This window comes from Homalodisca vitripennis, chromosome 6 (assembly GCF_021130785.1).
Source record: "Homalodisca vitripennis isolate AUS2020 chromosome 6, UT_GWSS_2.1, whole genome shotgun sequence".
Lineage (NCBI taxonomy): Eukaryota > Metazoa > Arthropoda > Insecta > Hemiptera > Cicadellidae > Homalodisca > Homalodisca vitripennis.
This window is the reverse complement of record NC_060212.1, coordinates 46,545,354-46,565,587: the sequence shown is the minus strand read 5'-3', so window position 1 is coordinate 46,565,587 and position 20,234 is coordinate 46,545,354. Positions and strand designations below refer to the sequence as shown.

The 20,234-nt window shown below is 21.7% G+C and overlaps 1 protein-coding gene and 3 pseudogenes across 1 annotated transcript; 2 read left to right on the top strand and 2 right to left on the bottom strand.

The window, feature by feature from the left end:
• Positions 1-1,894: 1,894 nt before the first annotated feature.
• Positions 1,895-2,746, bottom strand: LOC124364319 (annotated as a pseudogene).
• A 2,343-nt stretch (positions 2,747-5,089) lies between these two features.
• On the top strand, positions 5,090-6,322 carry LOC124365371 (annotated as a pseudogene).
• A 2,806-nt stretch (positions 6,323-9,128) lies between these two features.
• LOC124364321 lies at positions 9,129-9,859 on the bottom strand (annotated as a pseudogene).
• A 7,593-nt stretch (positions 9,860-17,452) lies between these two features.
• LOC124364320 (NADH-ubiquinone oxidoreductase chain 5-like) lies at positions 17,453-18,358 on the top strand. The gene is given in 1 exon segment (XM_046819698.1): positions 17,453-18,358. A coding segment is annotated over 1 exon segment (738 nt). The 5' UTR covers positions 17,453-17,620.
• The last annotated feature ends 1,876 nt before the right edge of the window (positions 18,359-20,234 follow it).

Genomic DNA, 20,234 nt, shown 5'->3' with positions numbered 1-20,234 from the left:
TAGTTAAATGGCTGCAGTATTCTGACTGTGCAAAGGTAGCATAATAATTAGTCTTTTAATTGAAGGCTGGTATGAATGAATAGATGAGGGATTAATTTTATTTTTTTTAATTTTATAATTTGATTTTTAGGTAAAAAAGCCTAATTTTTTGGGGACGATAAGACCCTATAGAACTTTAATTTTAATAAATTTTAGGTATTTTTTAGTAAATTTATTTTTTAATTTTATTAATTTTTTTTCTGGGGCGGAAGATAAATTTGACTTTATTTTTTTAATTCATTTAATTTATGTAATTTAGATCCAATAATGATTTTAAGATTAAGTTACCTTAGGGATAACAGCGTTATTTTAATGAGGAGTTCTTATCTATATTAAAGTTTGCAACCTCGATGTTGAATTAAGATTAGATTGAGGGGTAGGTTTTTCATTTCTAAGTCTGTTCGACTTTTAAATTCTTACATGATTTGAGTTCAAACCGGTGTAAGCCAGGTTGGTTTCTATCTAGAAATATTAAGATTTTTTTAGTACGAAAGGACCATTAAATCCAATTTATATTGTGTTGAAAGAATGCTAGATTGGCAGATTTTAGTGCAATAAATTTAGAATTTATAAAAATGATTAATTCATATCTAGTAATTTTTTTATTACATCTTTAATTTTAATTATTTTAGTAATGGTTTCTGTTGGGTTTTTTACTTTATTAGAACGAAAGGTTTTAAGTTATATACAGATTCGTAAAGGTCCAAATAAAGTAGGTTTTATGGGTTATTACAACCTTTTAGAGATGGTATTACGTTCTTTTTTAAGGAACAAGTTTGACCAATTAATTCTAATTCATTAATTTTTTATTTATGCCCTGTGTTTAGTTTAATTCAATCATTATTTATTTGGTGCTTATTTCCTTTTTATTGAAATTGTATTAGATTTGTTTTTGGCATGCTATTTTTTATGTTGTTCTAGACTTAGAATTTATGGTCTTATTATTTGTGGTTGATCTTCAAATAGAAGTTATTCTATATTAGGATGTATTCGTAGAATTTCACAGGCTATCTCTTATGAAGTTTCATTATCTTTAATTATATTATGTTTTTTTTTAATAATTAATGGTTACAATTTTATTAATTTTTTTGTTTTTCAGGCTAGTAGTTGATTTTTTTTTGTTCAGTTCCTATATTTTTATGTTGATTCTCTTGTTGTTTAGCTGAAAGAAATCGCACTCCATTTGATTTTTCTGAAGGGGAAAGTGAGTTAGTTTCCGGATTTAATATTGAGTATGGCTCTGGTGGGTTTGCTTTATAATTTATTTCTGAATATGCTAGTATTATTTTTATTTCTAGTTTAACTGTTATTATTTTTTTTGGGGGTGATTTTTATAGATTTAAGTTAATTTTTTTTTGTTTTTTTATTTATTTGAGTTCATTGTTCTTTTCCTCGATTTCGTTATGATAAACTAATATATTTAGCATGAAAGTGCTATCTTCCTGTTTCTTTAAGTTTTATTTTTTTTTTGTTTTTATTAAGGTTTTAGTCTTTTATCATTTTTTTTGTAAAGTTATTAAATTTCTCTTTCTTATATTTTCAAAATATAAACTTTATACATAAGCTAAATAACTATTTAATAATTTTATCTCATATTTTTGAGATTAATGGGTCTCTAATAAAGTAAAGAATATATATAACTGTCAGTATTATTCCTGTTTCTGTATATGGTAGTTCTACGGGCCGTGCTCCAATTCATGTTAGTAAAATTACTGTCGAAGCAAATATTCAAAAGTTGATTTGATTAATTGGGTAAAATTCAATTCCTTTAAATTTTATTTTTATGGAGAATGGTAAAATTAGTAAAATTAAAATTGATAAAAACAATGCTATTACCCCCCTAATTTATTCGGAATTGATCGTAGAATTGCATATGCAAATAAGAAGTATCATTCAGGTTGAATGTGAATTGGGGTTACTATAGGGTTTGCAGGAGTAAAATTATCTGGGTCTGATAAGATGTAAGGTTCAGTTATATTTAGAATTAGAAGTATGGTAATGATAATTGAAAATCCTATTAAGTCTTTAATTGAGAAATATGGATGGAATGGGATTTTATCAATGTTTGAGTTAATTCCAATTGGGTTATTTGAACCTGTTATATGAAGAAAAAATAGATGAATAATTGTTATTATTGCAATAATAAATGGTAAAAGAAAATGAAGTCTAAAAAATCGTGATAGTGTTGCATTATCTACAGCGAACCCCCTCAAATTCAGTTAACTAGTATTCTTCCAATATATGGAAGCGCTGATAATAAGTTTGTAATAACAGTCGCTCCTCAAAAAGATATTTGACCCCATGGTAAAACGTACCCTAAGAATGCTGTAGCTATTGTTAATAATATAATTACTACCCCTACTATTCATGTTTTAATAAATTTGTATGACCCATAATATATACCTCGCCCTGTGTGTAAATAAATGCAGATAAAAAGTATTGATGCACCATTTGAATGAATTGTTCGTATTAATCAACCGTAATTTACATCTCGAGTAATGTGATTTACTCTATTAAATGCTATTTCAATATTTGATGTATAATGTATTGATAATAAAATACCTGTAATTAGTTGAATGGTTAAGCATAAACCTAAGATTGATCCAAAATTTCATCATGATGATAAATTTAAAGGAGCTGGTAAATCAATGAATGAATAATTAATAATTTTAATAATTGGGTTATTTTTTCGTATTGGCTTATTCATAAGTTTTTTTTCGTAAAGGTCCTTCATGTAATTTGACAATTTTTGTTGTTGAAATTATAGTCAATAGTAAAAAGATTACCATAATTATAGTAATAATTATTGATTTTTCATTGTACAATTTGATTATTGATATTTTTTCTATTGGACTATGTTCTGATAATTCCAATTTGTCTATTACTTGATTTTCATTTATTATTTCATCACTGATAATAATAAAAATAATTATTGTTAATGTTATATTTATATTTAATTTAAATTTTTCATTTGATGCAATTCTTCTTATATATATAAATAGAATTATTAATCCCCCAATTATTATTAAAAATGTAATTATTATAAATCATGTTGTAGTTATTATTTTATTTATTATCATACATATAAATAATGTTTGTACAATAAGTATTATCCCAATAGATGTAGGGTTTTTTAATATAATAAGTATTATTGGGATAATAATTATAATTTTTAATAGTGTGATTTTAATTACAGCAAATAGTTTATTAAAATATTAATTTTGGAGATTAAAGATGTAAATCCTACTTTGCTGATGTTTTAAAGATAGAAATCTAAATTTAGTTTACAAGACTAATATTTTATATAAAATTATTAAAACTAATGAATTTTCTCTTTTTTTACTTATATTTATATTTAGTTTAATTTCTATAATTTATATTCGTAATCATATTCTGTTATGTTTATTAAGATTAGAATTTTTAGTTTTGTCTCTTCTTTGTATAATTATATTGATTTGTTTAATGTCTAATTATACATTTTATCTTTATATTTATTTTATAACTTTTTATGTTTGTGAGGGTGTTCTAGGTTTAAGAATTTTGGTTTCTTTAATTCGAAGTCATGGAAATGATTATTTGAATTCTATTATATTATGATAAAATTTATTTTATTTATTTTGTTTTTAACCCCTTTTGTATTTATAAATTATTGATTTTTAATTCAGTTTTTTTTATTTTTCTAATATTGTTATTTTTAGTAAATAGGTGTTATGGATTTTTTGGTTCAGTTAGCTATTTTTTTGGTATTGATAATATTTCTTATGGTTTAATTATTTTAAGAATTATAATTAGTAGTTTAATGATTTTATCTAGATCATCTATTTTTGGTTCATTAATATCTTCATTTTTTTTACTTTGTTGTTATTTATTAATAATTATTTTAATTTTAATTTTTTGTGTTATAAAGATAATTATTATGTATTTTTTTTGAGTTTAGACTTATTCCCCTTTTTTTAATTATTATAGGTTGAGGTTATCAACCAGAACGGTTAATTTCAGGTTTATACTTGTTTTTTTTATACTTTGTTAGCCTCTTTACCTTTATTATTAGTAATTATTTACTTGTATATAAATTTTGGTAGTATAAGTTTTGATTATAATTTTGGTGTTTCAATAAGTTTTATAGTACATTTTATAATATTTATTGCTTTTATAGTTAAATTGCCTTTGTATATATTTCATTTATGATTACCTAAAGCTCATGTTCAAGCTCCTGTAAGAGGGAGAATAATTTTAGCTGGTCTATTATTGAAAATTGGTGGTTATGGTATTCTTCGTTTTATATTTATTTATGAATATTTGTTTATTAATTTTAGATGATTTTGATACTCTTTAGCATTAGTTGGTTCTTGTTTAGTTAGATTAGTATGTTTAATTCAAGGTGATGTTAAATGTTTAATTGCTTATTCTTCTATTGCTCATATAGGTATATGTTTAATGGGGATATTATCAATAACTAAATTTGGTTTGATTGGTTCTTATTTAATAATAATTGGTCATGGACTTTGTTCATCAGGTTTATTTTGTTTGGCTAATATTTCTTATGAACGTTTTTTGAGCCGTAGTTTTTTTATTAATAAGGGTTTAATATTATTTATGCCCAGAATAAGAATAATATGGTTTATATTTTGTTCTTTTAATATAAGTTGCCCCCCTAGAATTAATTTTATTAGTGAAATTATAATTATAAATAGAATAATTATATATTGATCTCGGTCATTAATTTTTATTATTTTAATATCTTTTTTTACTGCTTGTTTCAGATTTTACTTATTTAGTTTTACACAACATGGTAAATATCATAATTTGTATTGTTATAGTCTTGGAAATGTTCGTGAGTACCTTCTTATAATTGTTCATTTAATACCCTTATTTTTAATTCTTTTATTTATAGATTGTATTTTTTGATAATTTAAGTAGTTTAAAAAAATAAAGAGTTGTGGTTTCTTAGATGTATATTACCTTAAATTTTGTTAAAATTAAATGTTTACTTATATTGATTTTTGATTTTATTTATTTTTTCTGTTTTTTTTTTTATTAATTATTTCTTTATATTTTATGTATAATGGAATATTTTTAATATTGGAGTGAAATATTCTATTAATTAATTCTTTAAGAATTAATTATTTAATAATTTTTGATTGAGTATCTATTTCTTTTTCAGCAGTTGTTATACTAATTTCTTCAATGGTTGTTTTTTACAGCTCTGATTATATAGGTTTTGGTTATTATAATAGAAATCGTTTTTTGTTTTTAGTTATTCTGTTTGTTTTTAGTATAATTTTAATAATTATGAGACCTAATTTAATTAGAATTCTTTTAGGTTGGGATGGATTAGGTCTTGTATCTTATTGTTTAGTTATTTATTATAATTCAATGAAAAGATATTTAGCTGGAATAATTACTTGTTTAACTAATCGAATTGGTGATATTGGTTTATTAATTTCTGCTTGTTGAATTATATCCTATGGGGGATGACATTTTATGTATTACTTAGATTATTATAATGAATATATTTTTTATTTAATAATTATTTCTTGTTTTACAAAGAGAGCTCAAATTCCTTTTTCTCGTTGATTACCTGCTGCCATAGCAGCTCCGACGCCTGTTTCTTCATTAGTTCATTCATCTACTTTAGTTACAGCTGGAGTTTATCTATTAATTCGTTTTTATAATAGTTTCAATTTTAATAATTATATATTTTTATTTATTAGTTTAATAACTATAACTTTTTCTTCTATTTGTGCAATTTATGAATTTGATTTAAAAAAAATTATTGCTTTATCTACTCTAAGTCAACTAGGTTTAATAATAAGTTCTTTATTTTTAGGTCTTCTTGATTTATCATTTTTTCATTTATTAAGACATGCTATATTTAAATCTCTCTTATTTCTTTGTTCAGGTATTTTTATTTTTTATATAAATGATAATCAAGATATTCGATTAATGGGATCAGTGTGTATATTAATACCTTTTACAACTTCTTGTTTTAATATTGCTAATTTAACTCTATGTGGAATTCCATTTTTATCTGGATTTTATTCCAAGGATATAATTATTGAATATATAGTAAGAAATCAATTAAATTACTTAGTTTTTTGTAATTTTTTATTTTTCTCTAGGTTTAACTGCTTTTTATAGATTTCGTTTATTTTATTATTCAATGATTCATAATAATAAGTTTATTAGCATAAATTTTATTTATGATAAATATTTATATATAAAATTAAGAATTTTTATTTTAACTTTATTTTCAGTTTTCACTGGGTGTAGAATGCTTTGATTAATAAATTATGATTTCTATTTTATTTTACTTCCGATAAAGCTTAAAATAGCTTCCTTACTATTAGTTTTAATAGGTATTTGATTAGGTATGGAATCTTGTAAATTTAATTACTATTTTAATATAACTTATTATTTATTTAATGGAAACATATGATTTATATCTAGTTACTTAAATTTCTTATATAAGAATGTTTATTTATTTTCTGAAAATTCAAAATCTAATTCTTTAATATGAAGTGAATACTATGGTCCTATAGGTATTTCTTATTATTTAGTAAATCTATCAAATTTTATTCAATTTTATTCTATAAATAATTTAAAGGTTTTTTATTAACATTTTTAATTTGATTTATAATTTTAATTTGTTACTATAGCTTAATTAGAGCATGATATTGAAGATATTAAGGTGATTATATTTCTAGTAACAATCCATAGGAATTAAATTCCTTTTTTTTAATGAAAATAAAATGTTTTTTAAACTATATGGATAAGAGGTAAACGGAATTAAACCGCTTAAGAAATTAGTTAGCAGCTATCTCTTTAACTTAACCTCTTTTAGTTAGAATAAATTCATTATTCTTATTAACAATAAGATGCCTCTAATTTTGGCTTTAACTAAAACATGGGAAATCTATTCCTAATTTTAGGTCGAAACTAAATGTAACTTTTTTACTTCTATGTTAAGATTAGCTTATTAAGCACCTTTTGAATGCAAATCAAATATTATAATTAAATATAATCCTATTTAGCTCAATTTAATATCCCATTATATCATTCATGATATAAACCATTTATTAAAATTAAAATGAATATAATTGACGTTAATAGTCATGTTATTATATTTACATTATATATAGTTAAAATTATAGGTAAAATAATGATGATTTCAATGTCAAAAATCAAAAATAAAACAGCAATTAAGAAAAAATGAATAGAAAATGGTAATCGTTTATGAGAAATTGGATTAAATCCACATTCAAATGGAGTTGATTTTTGGTATTCAATAATACCTTTTTTACCAATTATAATAATTAATATTATAATAATTAATATAAGGATTATAGTAATAAAAAAAATATAGTTAAATTTATTATTCATTTTAATTAATAAACCTTCAAGTTGGAAGCCTGATATACTTTTTATAGTAAATGAATTATCTACCTCATCAGTAAATTGAAATATATAAGAATAATCAAACATCAACAAAATGTCAATATCAAGCTGATGCTTCAAATCCAACGTGGTGAGTTCTTGAAAAATATAATTTTAATATTCGGAGTAGTGATACAATAATAAAAAATTGTTCCATAATTACATGAATTCCATGAAATCCTGTTCTTATAAAAAAATGTTCTACCATAAATTGAATCAGAAATACAGAAAGGAGATTCAATATATTCATATGTTTGTAAAGCAGTAAAATATATCCCTATAATTACCGTGACAACTATTCTTTGAATTACTTGTGTATAATTTTTATTAATTAATGCATTATGAGCTCATGTTATTGTAATACCAGAATATAATACAATTATAGTATTTAATAAAGGAATATTTATAGGATTAAATGTTTTAATTCCAACTGGGGGTCATTGTAACCCAATTTCAATTGTTGGTGATAATCTTCCATGAAAGAATGATCAAAAAAATGAAGAAAAAAATAATAATACTTCAGATACAATAAATAATACTATTCCTCATTTTATTCTTAATGAAACTTTTCTGGTATGTAATCCTTGAAATGTTGCTTCCCGTGTTACATCACGTCATCATTGAATTATTGTTAAAATTACAATAATAAATCCTAAAATTAATAATATTATATTAAATTTGTGGAATCATATTACTATACCTGAAGTAATAGTTATGACTCCAATTGATCCAATGATAGGTCATGGACTATTATCAACTAAATGAAAGGGATGATTATTCATTTTAAATTTCTCTAGAATATAGGTTTATAAGTGTTATAAATACATATGATTGAATAATAGCTACTGCAAGTTCAAATGTTATTAAAACTATAAATATAATTATTAATATTAAAATTATATAATAATTTGTTGCATTGTTTCCTAAAAGTGACATTAATAAATGTCCTGCAATTATATTTGCTGTTAATCGCACTGCTAATGAACCAGGTCGAATTAAATTTCTAATCGTTTCAATAAGAACTATAAATGGCATTAGAATTCCTGGTGTTCCAGTAGGTACTAAATGAATAAATATATGATTTGTCTTATTCAACCAACCATAAATTATAAGAGAAAGTCATAATGGTAATGCTAATGATAAACAAAATAATAAATGAGACGATGATGTAAAGATATAAGGAATTAATCCTATTAAATTATTAAAAAAAATTAAAATAAATAATCTTATTATGATTAATCTTGTTCCTTTTAATTTTATTAATGATTTATTTTCATTATGTAAAATACTAAGTAATGAATTGAATAATAATGAAATTTTATTGGGTATAAGTCAAAATTTTAATGGAATTAAAAACATAAAAATAAATGTTCTCATTCAATTTATTGAAGAATATCCTGTACAGGGATCAAATACAGAAAATAAGTTAGTTATCATTTTCAATTATATTCAACAACTTTATATTCTTTTTTACTTGATGATATTAAATTAAAATTAAAGTATACTATGGCTATAATTAATATTAGTGTTATAATAAATATAAACATTAATGTTATTCATCATATAGGGGATATTTGTGGCAACGAAAACTATAATATATACTTCTTTAACTTGACAAATTAATATTTTAATTAAACTAAGTTTTTCCATTAGAAGTATTTGTTAATATACTATAATTTGATTTAAGAGATCAACACTTACATTTAAGTTATCTAATGAATAAGAATTTAATCAATTAATAAATCTTTTAAGGTTAACTCTTTCAATTACAATTGGTATAAAAACTATGATTAGACCCACAAATTTCTGAACATTGACCGAAAAATAACCCAGGTCGATTTATTAAAATTGATCCTTGATTAATCCGACCAGGTGATGCATCAATTTTTACACCAATCGATGGAATTGTTCACGAATGAATAACATCTGTTGATGTCACTAAAATACGAATTTGAATATTATAAGGTAATACAATTCGATTATCTGTGTCTAATAATCGAAATTCGCTTGATTCTAAATCAATAGTTGGCTTTATATATGAATCAAATTCAATTTTCTTAAAATCTGAATATTCATAAGATCAATATCATTGATGCCCAATTGCCTTGATTGTAATTAATGGTTTATTAATTTCTTCAATTATATATAAAATTCGTAATGAAGGCAAAGCAATAAAAATTAAAAATACAGCTGGTAAAATAGTTCAAATTAATTCAATTAATTGCCCTTCAAGTAAAAATCGATTAATATATTTGTTTATAAAAAGTATAACTATTATATATCTAACTACTGTAGTAATTATAATTAAAATTATTATAGTGTGATCATGAAATATAATTAGTTGTTCTATAATTGGGGATACTGCATCTTGAAAGGATAATATTTTTCAATTACAAATTTCTAGAAAAATAATTATATTTATATATGAATCTTAAATTCATTGCACTAATCTGCCATACTAGAAATTAGTTAATATAGGTAATTCTCTGTATGAATGCTCTTCTGGAGGTAATTTTTGTAATCATTCAATTGAGTTTGTATTGTTATTTGATGAAATAACTATTCGTTTTGAAATTATTCTTTCTCAAATAATAAATATTATAATTATGATTCTAATTAATGAAATTAATCTACATAATGATGAAACTAAATTTCATGTTAAGTAAGTATCAGGGTAATCTGAATAACGGCGAGGTAATCCTCTTAAACCTAAGAAATGTTGAGGGAAAAATGTTAAGTTCACTCCAATGAATATAGTAAAAAATTGAATTTTTAATCATTTTGGATTTATAGTTATACCAGTAAATAACGGGTATCATTGAATAAACCCTGCTATAATTGCAAATACTGCTCCTATAGATAAAACATAATGGAAATGAGCAACTACATAATAAGTGTCATGTAGAATGACATCAATAGAAGAATTAGATAATACAATACCTGTTAGTCCTCCTATTGTAAATAAAAAAACAAATCCAGCTGATCATATTATTGAAATTGACATCCCCTTTGATATCCCATGTATTGTTGCTAATCATCTAAAAATTTTAATACCTGTAGGTACTGCAATAATTATAGTTGCGGAAGTGAAGTACGCACGGGTATCTACATCTATTCCAACAGTGAATATATGATGGGCTCATACTACAAATCCTAATAAACCAATTGACATTATAGCGTATACTATACCAATATATCCAAATGATTCATTTTTTTCCTCTTTCCTGGGTAATAATATGTGAAATTATTCCAAATCCTGGTAAAATTAAAATATAAACTTCAGGATGACCAAAAAATCAAAATAAATGTTGATATAAAATTGGGGTCCCCACCCCCTGAAGGGTCGAAAAATGATGTATTAATATTTCGGTCAGTTAATAGTATAGTAATTGCTCCCGCTAATACAGGTAATGATAATAAAAGTAAATTTGCAGTGATTAAAAACTGATCAAACAAATAAGGGTGTTCGGTCAAAATTTATCCCAATTGCTCGTATATTAATAACTGTGGTAATAAAATTTACGGCCCCTAAAATTGAAGAGATACCTGCTAGATGCAATGAGAAAATTGCTAAGTCAACTCTTGGTCCTGAATGGGCTACATTTGATGAAAGAGGGGGGTATACGGTTCAACCTGTACCAACACCTATTTCAACTATTGATCTTACTATTAGTAAGGATAATGAAGGAGGTAGTAATCAAAATCTTATATTGTTTATTCGTGGGAATGCTATGTCGGGTGCACCGATTATTAATGGAAGAAGTCAATTACCGAATCCTCCAATTATAATAGGTATAACTATGAAGAAAATTATAATAAATGCATGAGAAGTAACAATTACATTATATAATTGATCATTTATTAGAAATGGCCCAGGTTGAGCTAGTTCAATTCGAATAATTATTCTTAATATTATTCCAACTATCCCGGATCAAATCCCAAATAAAAAGTATAGAGTTCCAATGTCCTTATGATTTTTAGAAAATAATCATTTATTCATTGTTATTAAGGTGTCTGATTAAAGTGGTAAACTGTAAATTTACTTATGAATTTTAAATTCCCTTAATATAGTCTTATAGTTTAAAAAAAAAAACGTTAAATTGCAAATTTAAAATTAAATTAATTTAAGACTTACCTTTAAAGCATTTTTAACTTTGAAGGTTAATAGTTTATATTAACTTAAAATCTTAAATTAATGATTTAATTATAATAAATATAGGGGATATTATAAAATTCAATAAAAAAATAATAATTGTTATGTTAATTAAATTTAACTTATTCCATTTTAAAATTAATGATCTGAATATTAAAGAAAGATATATTATACGAATATAGTAAAATATTACTAATAATGATGTCAACACTATAATTGTTAAAATTAAAATTTTACCTATTGATATAAGTATTTCAAATACTATAAGTTTACCTATAAATCCGATTAAAGGTGGCATTCCACCTAAAGATAATACTAAAATTCAAATTGAAATCTTAACTTCAGGGGTAAATTCATTAATAATAATTTGGTTAATATAATTAATGTTTAATTTTTTTATAAAAAAAATAAATTAGATAGAATTAATGAATACATTATAAAATAAATTACTCAAATGGAATTATTTATTGAAGAAATAGATATAAAACCTAAATTGAAAATGGATGAATAAGCTATAATTTTTCGAATAGATGATTGATTTAGTGCAAATAAAGAACCCACAATTAAAGATAAAATTACATAAAAATTAGTATTTAAATTAATATATCTCATTAAAGTCAAGGGGGCAATTTTAATTAAAGTTAATAATATAAAAATTTACTCAATATCTGAGCCCTTCAACTACTACTAATACTCAGTTATGAAATGGTGCCATACCTAATTTAATTAATATTCTAATTAAAACTAAATTGTTTCTATAATTAAAATATAATAATCTTATAACCAATCCTAAAATTAAAATTGATGATCTAGCTCCTTGCACAATAAATTATTTCATTATACATTCTGATCTAATTATATTATACCCTGATATTAAGGGGATTAAACATATTAAACTAATTTCTATTCCTGATCAAATTATAAATCAATTATTTGAGCAAATTGATACTATAACCCCAACAATTATAGTATTTGCAAATAATAATTTATTTGAATTAATAAAAATTAAAAAGAAGAGAATTTTATCTCTATATTTAGGGTATGAACCTAATAGCTTTATTAGCTTATCTTTCTAAACTGTATATTACTGTATGATGCACATAAATTTTTGATATTTAAAGATAAGTTTAATTCTTAAATTTACAATAAAGGTAATTAAATTACATAATTTATTCTATCAAAATAATCCTTTATTCAGGCACTTTACTTTATATAGTGATAAAATAAAAATAGGGTATTATTGAATTGTTAAGGGATGAACTGATTAATTAATAAAATTGATTAAATTTAAATATAAATTATTATTAAAAATAAGGGCGGATGTTAATTGATATTTTATATAACTCAAACGATCAATTTTATTACTTGAAAAGAAATTAACCAAATATACTATAAATTTGATTAGCAAGTTTTGTATATATAACTAATTAATATTAAATATTATATTTTATAAATAAATCTACCCTCTATACTATATAAGAGGGTAGATTTAATTAATAATAAAGTATTATATATATGTATATTAAATATATTATATATATATATAAATAATTAATATTAAATATTATATTTTATAAATAAATCTACCCTCTATACTATATAAGAGGTTAGATTTAATTAATAATAAGTATTATATATATGTATATTAAATATATTATATATATATAAATAATTAATATTAAATATTATATTTTATAAATAAATCTACCCTCTATACTATATAAGAGGGTAGATTTAATTAATAATAAGTATTATATATATGTATATTAAATATATTATATATATATAAATAATTAATATTAAATATTATATTTTATAAATAAATCTACCCTCTATACTATATAAGAGGGTAGATTTAATTAATAATAAGTATTATATATGTATATTAAATATATTATATGTATGTAAATAATTAATATTAAATATTATATTCTATAAATAAATCTACCCTCTATACTATATAAGAGGGTAGATTTAATTAATATTAAATATAATATTTATATTTAATTTAAATATATAAACTAATTTAAATTATATTAAAATTAATAATATTTAATTATAATTAATATTATTTCCTATTTTTTTAATTAATATTAAATGAAATTAATGATTTAATTTTATTAGTAATATCTAACTGAAAATTTAATAATTAAGAAATTTATATTAATCCCAACTTAATATTTAATTTCATATAATTATTAAATATATCAACCTTCTTTCTAATAAGAGAAAGAAAGAAGGTTGAATTAACAATTATGACATACAGTAAGTAATAATGAATATTAATAGAATTAATCTATAGTATGAACTAATAAAATATTCTCAAAATTAAATAAATATTAAAATCAATTTGTAATTATGGTTATAAGTGATAAAGTTAAGAATTATATTCAATTAAATTTTAATTTAATATTGAATATTCCATATGCATAAATATGAGTAATAAAGTTTAAATAATTAAGAAATTTATATTAATCCCAACTTAATATTTAATTTCATATAATTATTAAATATATCAACCTTCTTTCTAATAAGAGAAAGAAAGAAGGTTGAATTAACAATTATGACATACAGTAAGTAATAATGAATATTAATAGAATTAATCTATAGTATGAACTAATAAAATATTCTCAAAATTAAATAAATATTAAAATCAATTTGTAATTATAGTTATAAGTGATAAAGTTAAGAATTATATTCAATTAAATTTTAATTTAATATTGAATATTCCATGTGCATAAATATGAGTAGTAAAGTTTAAATAATTAAGAAATTTATATTAATCCCAACTTAATATTTAATTTCATATAATTATTAAATATATCAACCTTCTTTCTAATAAGAGAAAGAAAGAAGGTTGAATTAACAATTATGACATACAGTAAGTAATAATGAATATTAATAACATTAATCTATTGTATGAACTAATAAAATATTCTCAAAATTAAATAAATATTAAAATCAATTTGTAATTATGGTTATAAGTGATAATTTAATGTATAATGTATTGATAATAAAATACCTGTAATTAGTTGAATGGTTAAGCATAAACCTAAGATTGATCCAAAATTTCATCATGATGATAAATTTAAAGGAGCTGGTAAATCAATTAATGAATAATTAATAATTTTAATAATTGGGTTATTTTTTTCGTATTGGCTTATTCATAAGTTTTTTTTCGTAAAGGTCCTTCATGTAATTTGACAATTTTTGTTGTTGAAATTATAGTCAATAGTAAAAATATTACCATAATTATAGTAATAATTATTGATTTTTCATTGTACAATTTGATTATTGATATTTTTTCTATTGGACTATGTTCTGATAATTCCAATTTGTCTATTACTTGATTTTCATTTATTATTTCATCACTGATAATAATAAAAATAATTATTGTTAATGTTATATTTATATTTAATTTAAATTTTTCATTTGATGCAATTCTTCTTATATATATAAATAGAATCATTAATCCCCCAATTATTATTAAAAATGTAATTATTATAAATCATGTTGTAGTTATTATTTTATTTATTATCATACATATAAATAATGTTTGTACAATAAGTATTATCCCTATAGATATAGGGTTTTTTAATATAATAAGTAATATTGGGATAATAATTATAATTTTTAATAGTGTGATTTTAATTACAGCAAATAGTTTATTAAAATATTAATTTTGGAGATTAAAGATGTAAATCCTACTTTGCTGATGTTTTAAAGATAGAAATCTAAATTTAGTTTACAAGACTAATATTTTATATTAAATTATTAAAAACTAATGAATTTTCTCTTTTTTTTACTTATATTTATATTTAGTTTAATTTCTATAATTTATATTCGTAATCATATTCTGTTATGTTTATTAAGATTAGAATTTTTAGTTTTGTCTCTTCTTTGTATAATTATATTGATTTGTTTAATGTCTAATTATACATTTTATCTTTATATTTATTTTATAACTTTTTATGTTTGTGAGGGTGTTCTAGGTTTAAAAATTTTGGTTTCTTTAATTCGAAGTCATGGAAATGATTATTTGAATTCTATTATATTATGATAAAATTTATTTTATTTATTTTGTTTTTAACCCCTTTTGTATTTATAAATTTATTGATTTTTAATTCAGTTTTTTTTATTTTTTTAATATTGTTATTTTTAGTAAATAGTTGTTATGGATTTTATGGTTCAGTTAGCTATTTTTTTGGTATTGATATTATTTCTTATGGTTTAATTATTTTAAGAATTATAATTAGTAGTTTAATGATTTTATCTAGATCATCTATTTTTGGTTCATTAATATCTGAATTTTTTTTTACTTTGTTGTTATTTATTAATAATTATTTTAATTTTAATTTTTTGTGTTTATAAAGATAATTATTATGTATTTTTTTTTGAGTTTAGACTTATTCCCCTTTTTTTAATTATTATAGGTTGAGGTTATCAACCAGAACGGTTAATTTCAGGTTTATACTTGTTTTTTTTTTATACTTTGTTAGCCTCTTTACCTTTATTATTAGTAATTATTTACTTGTATATAAATTTTGGTAGTATAAGTTTTGATTATAATTTTGGTGTTTCAATAAGTTTTATAATACATTTTATAATATTTATTGCTTTTATAGTTAAATTGCCTTTGTATATATTTCATTTATGATTACCTAAAGCTCATGTTCAAGCTCCTGTAAGAGGGAGAATAATTTTAGCTGGTCTATTATTGAAAATTGGTGGTTATGGTATTCTTCGTTTTATATTTATTTATGAATATTTGTTTATTAATTTTAGATGATTTTGATACTCTTTAGCATTAGTTGGTTCTTGTTTAGTTAGATTAGTATGTTTAATTCAAGGTGATGTTAAATGTTTAATTGCTTATTCTTCTATTGCTCATATAGGTATATGTTTAATGGGGATATTATCAATAACTAAATTTGGTTTGATTGGTTCTTATTTAATAATAATTGGTCATGGACTTTGTTCATCAGGTTTATTTTGTTTGGCTAATATTTCTTATGAACGTTTTTTGAGCCGTAGTTTTTTTTATTAATAAGGGTTTAATATTATTTTATGCCCAGAATAAGAATAATATGGTTTATATTTTGTTCTTTTAATATAAGTTGCCCCCCTAGAATTAATTTTATTAGTGAAATTATAATTATAAATAGAATAATTATATATTGATCTCGGTCATTAATTTTTATTATTTTAATATCTTTTTTTACTGCTTGTTTCAGATTTTACTTATTTAGTTTTACACAACATGGTAAATATCATAATTTGTATTGTTATAGTCTTGGAAATGTTCGTGAGTACCTTCTTATAATTGTTCATTTAATACCCTTATTTTTAATTCTTTTATTTATAGATTGTATTTTTTGATAACTTAAGTAGTTTTAAAAAAAATAAAGAGTTGTGGTTTCTTAGATGTATATTACCTTAAATTTTGTTAAAATTAAATGTTTACTTATATTGATTTTTGATTTTATTTATTTTTTCTGTTTTTTTTGTTACCATTAAACCATTTATTATTTCTTTATATTTTATGTATAATGGAATATTTTTAATATTGGAGTGAAATATTCTATTAATTAATTCTTTAAGAATTAATTATTTAATAATTTTTGATTGAGTATCTATTTCTTTTTCAGCGGTTTGTTATACTAATTTCTTCAATGGTTGTTTTTTACAGCTCTGATTATATAGGTTTTGGTTATTATAATATAAATCGTTTTTTGTTTTTAGTTATTCTGTTTGTTTTTAGTATAATTTTAATAATTATGAGACCTAATTTAATTAGAATTCTTTTAGGTTGGGATGGATTAGGTCTTGTATCTTATTGTTTAGTTATTTATTATAATTTAATGAAAAGATATTTAGCTGGAATAATTACTTGTTTAACTAATCGAATTGGTGATATTGGTTTATTAATTTCTGCTTGTTGAATTATATCCTATGGGGGATGACATTTTATGTATTACTTAGATTATTATAATGAATATATTTTTTTATTTAATAATTATTTCTTGTTTTACAAAGAGAGCTCAAATTCCTTTTTCTCGTTGATTACCTGCTGCCATAGCAGCTCCGACGCCTGTTTCTTCATTAGTTCATTCATCTACTTTAGTTACAGCTGGAGTTTATCTATTAATTCGTTTTTATAATAGTTTCAATTTTAATAATTATATATTTTTATTTATTAGTATAATAACTATAACTTTTTCTTCTATTTGTGCAATTTATGAATTTGATTTAAAAAAAATTATTGCTTTATCTACTCTAAGTCAACTAGGTTTAATAATAAGTTCTTTATTTTTAGGTCTTCTTGATTTATCATTTTTTCATTTATTAAGACATGCTATATTTAAATCTCTCTTATTTCTTTGTTCAGGTATTTTTATTTTTTATATAAATGATAATCAAGATATTCGATTAATGGGATCAGTGTGTATATTAATACCTTTTACAACTTCTTGTTTTAATATTGCTAATTTAACTCTATGTGGAATTCCATTTTTATCTGGATTTTATTCCAAGGATATAATTATTGAATATATAGTAAGAAATCAATTAAATTACTTAGTTTTTGTAATTTTTTATTTTTCTCTAGGTTTAACTGCTTTTTATAGATTTCGTTTATTTTATTATTCAATGATTCCTAATAATAAGTTTATTAGCATAAATTTTATTTATGATGAATATTTATATATAAAATTAAGATTTTTATTTTAACTTTATTTTCAGTTTTCACTGGGTGTAGAATGCTTTGATTAATAAATTTTGATTTCTATTTTATTTTACTTCCGATAAAGCTTAAAATAGCTTCCTTACTATTAGTTTTAATAGGTATTTGATTAGGTATGGAATCTTGTAAATTTAATTACTATTTTAATATAACTTATTATTTATTTAATGGAAACATATGATTTATATCTAGTTACTTAAATTTCTTATATAAGAATGTTTATTTATTTTCTGAAAATTCAAAATCTAATTCTTTAATATGAAGTGAATACTATGGTCCTATAGGTATTTCTTATTATTTAGTAAATCTATCAAATTTTATTCAATTTTATTCTATAAATAATTTAAAGGTTTTTTTATTAACATTTTTAATTTGATTTATAATTTTAATTTGTTACTATAGCTTAATTAGAGCATGATATTGAAGATATTAAGGTGATTATATTTCTAGTAACAATCCATAGGAATTAAATTCCTTTTTTTTTAATGAAAATAAAATGTTTTTTAAACTATATGGATAAGAGGTAAACGGAATTAAACCGCTTAAGAAATTAGTTAGCAGCTATCTCTTTAACTTAACCTCTTTTAGTTAGAATAAATTTATTATTCTTTTTAACAATAAGATGCCTCTAATTTTGGCTTTAACTAAAACATGGGAAATCTATTCCTAATTTTAGGTCGAAAACTAAATGTAACTTTTTTACTTCTATGTTAAGATTAGCTTATTAAGCACCTTTTGAATGCAAATCAAATATTATAATTAAATATATTCCTATTTAGCTCAATTTAATATCCCATTATATCATTCATGATATAAACCAATTATTAAAATTAAAAATGAATATAATTGACGTTAATAGTCATGTTATTATATTTACATTATATATAGTTAAAATTATAGGTAAAATAATGATGATTTCAATGTCAAAAATCAAAAATAAAACAGCAATTAAGAAAAAATGAATAGAAAATGGTAATCGTTTATGAGAAATTGGATTAAATCCACATTCAAATGGAGTTGATTTTTGGTATTCAATAATACCTTTTTTACCAATTATAATAATTAATATTATAATAATTAATATAAGGATTATAGTAATAAAAAAAAATTATAGTTAAATTTATTATTCATTTTAATTAATAAAACCTTCAAGTTGGAATCCTGATGTACTGTTTATAATAAATGAATTATCTACCTCATCAGTAAATTGAAATATATAAGAATAATCAAACAACATCAACAAAATGTCAATATCAAGCTGATGCTTCAAATCCAACGTGGTGAGTTCTTGAAAAATGTAATTTTAATATTCGGAGTAATGATACAATAATAAAAATTGTTCCAATAATTACATGAATTCCATGAAATCCTGTTCTTATACAAGCTGCTCTTTTGGTAATTTTTCAATTAAGAATCATATCTGCTATTATAAAATTATTACAAATTATATTAGCAAATTATGAAGAAATGAAGTATTTAAAATATAAAAAACCCTTTTCGTTATTACAAATTAATCGATAAGTCATTAATCTAAACCATCACATGGTATGTGTAGTATCGTGAGTTTTGTTTACTTTTTTGTCAACGGCAAGGACATGAAAGGACAGCATGAAATGTTACACCGTTATATATTACAAAAACATTATAGTTCTACGTTTTAAGGATAAAAAACTATCCTCTTTTCAGGTATCAAATTCTTATACATACAAAAGCTTATACACTAAAAGGTGCAGCAATGAACTGCCACACAGTGCAGTGAAATCACTTGAGTTCATTCTCTCCAGACTCAACTTCATACCGTTCATGTACCAGTCAGATATCACTTAAATAAACCTTTAAATGGCTTTCCATTAACGCACATTT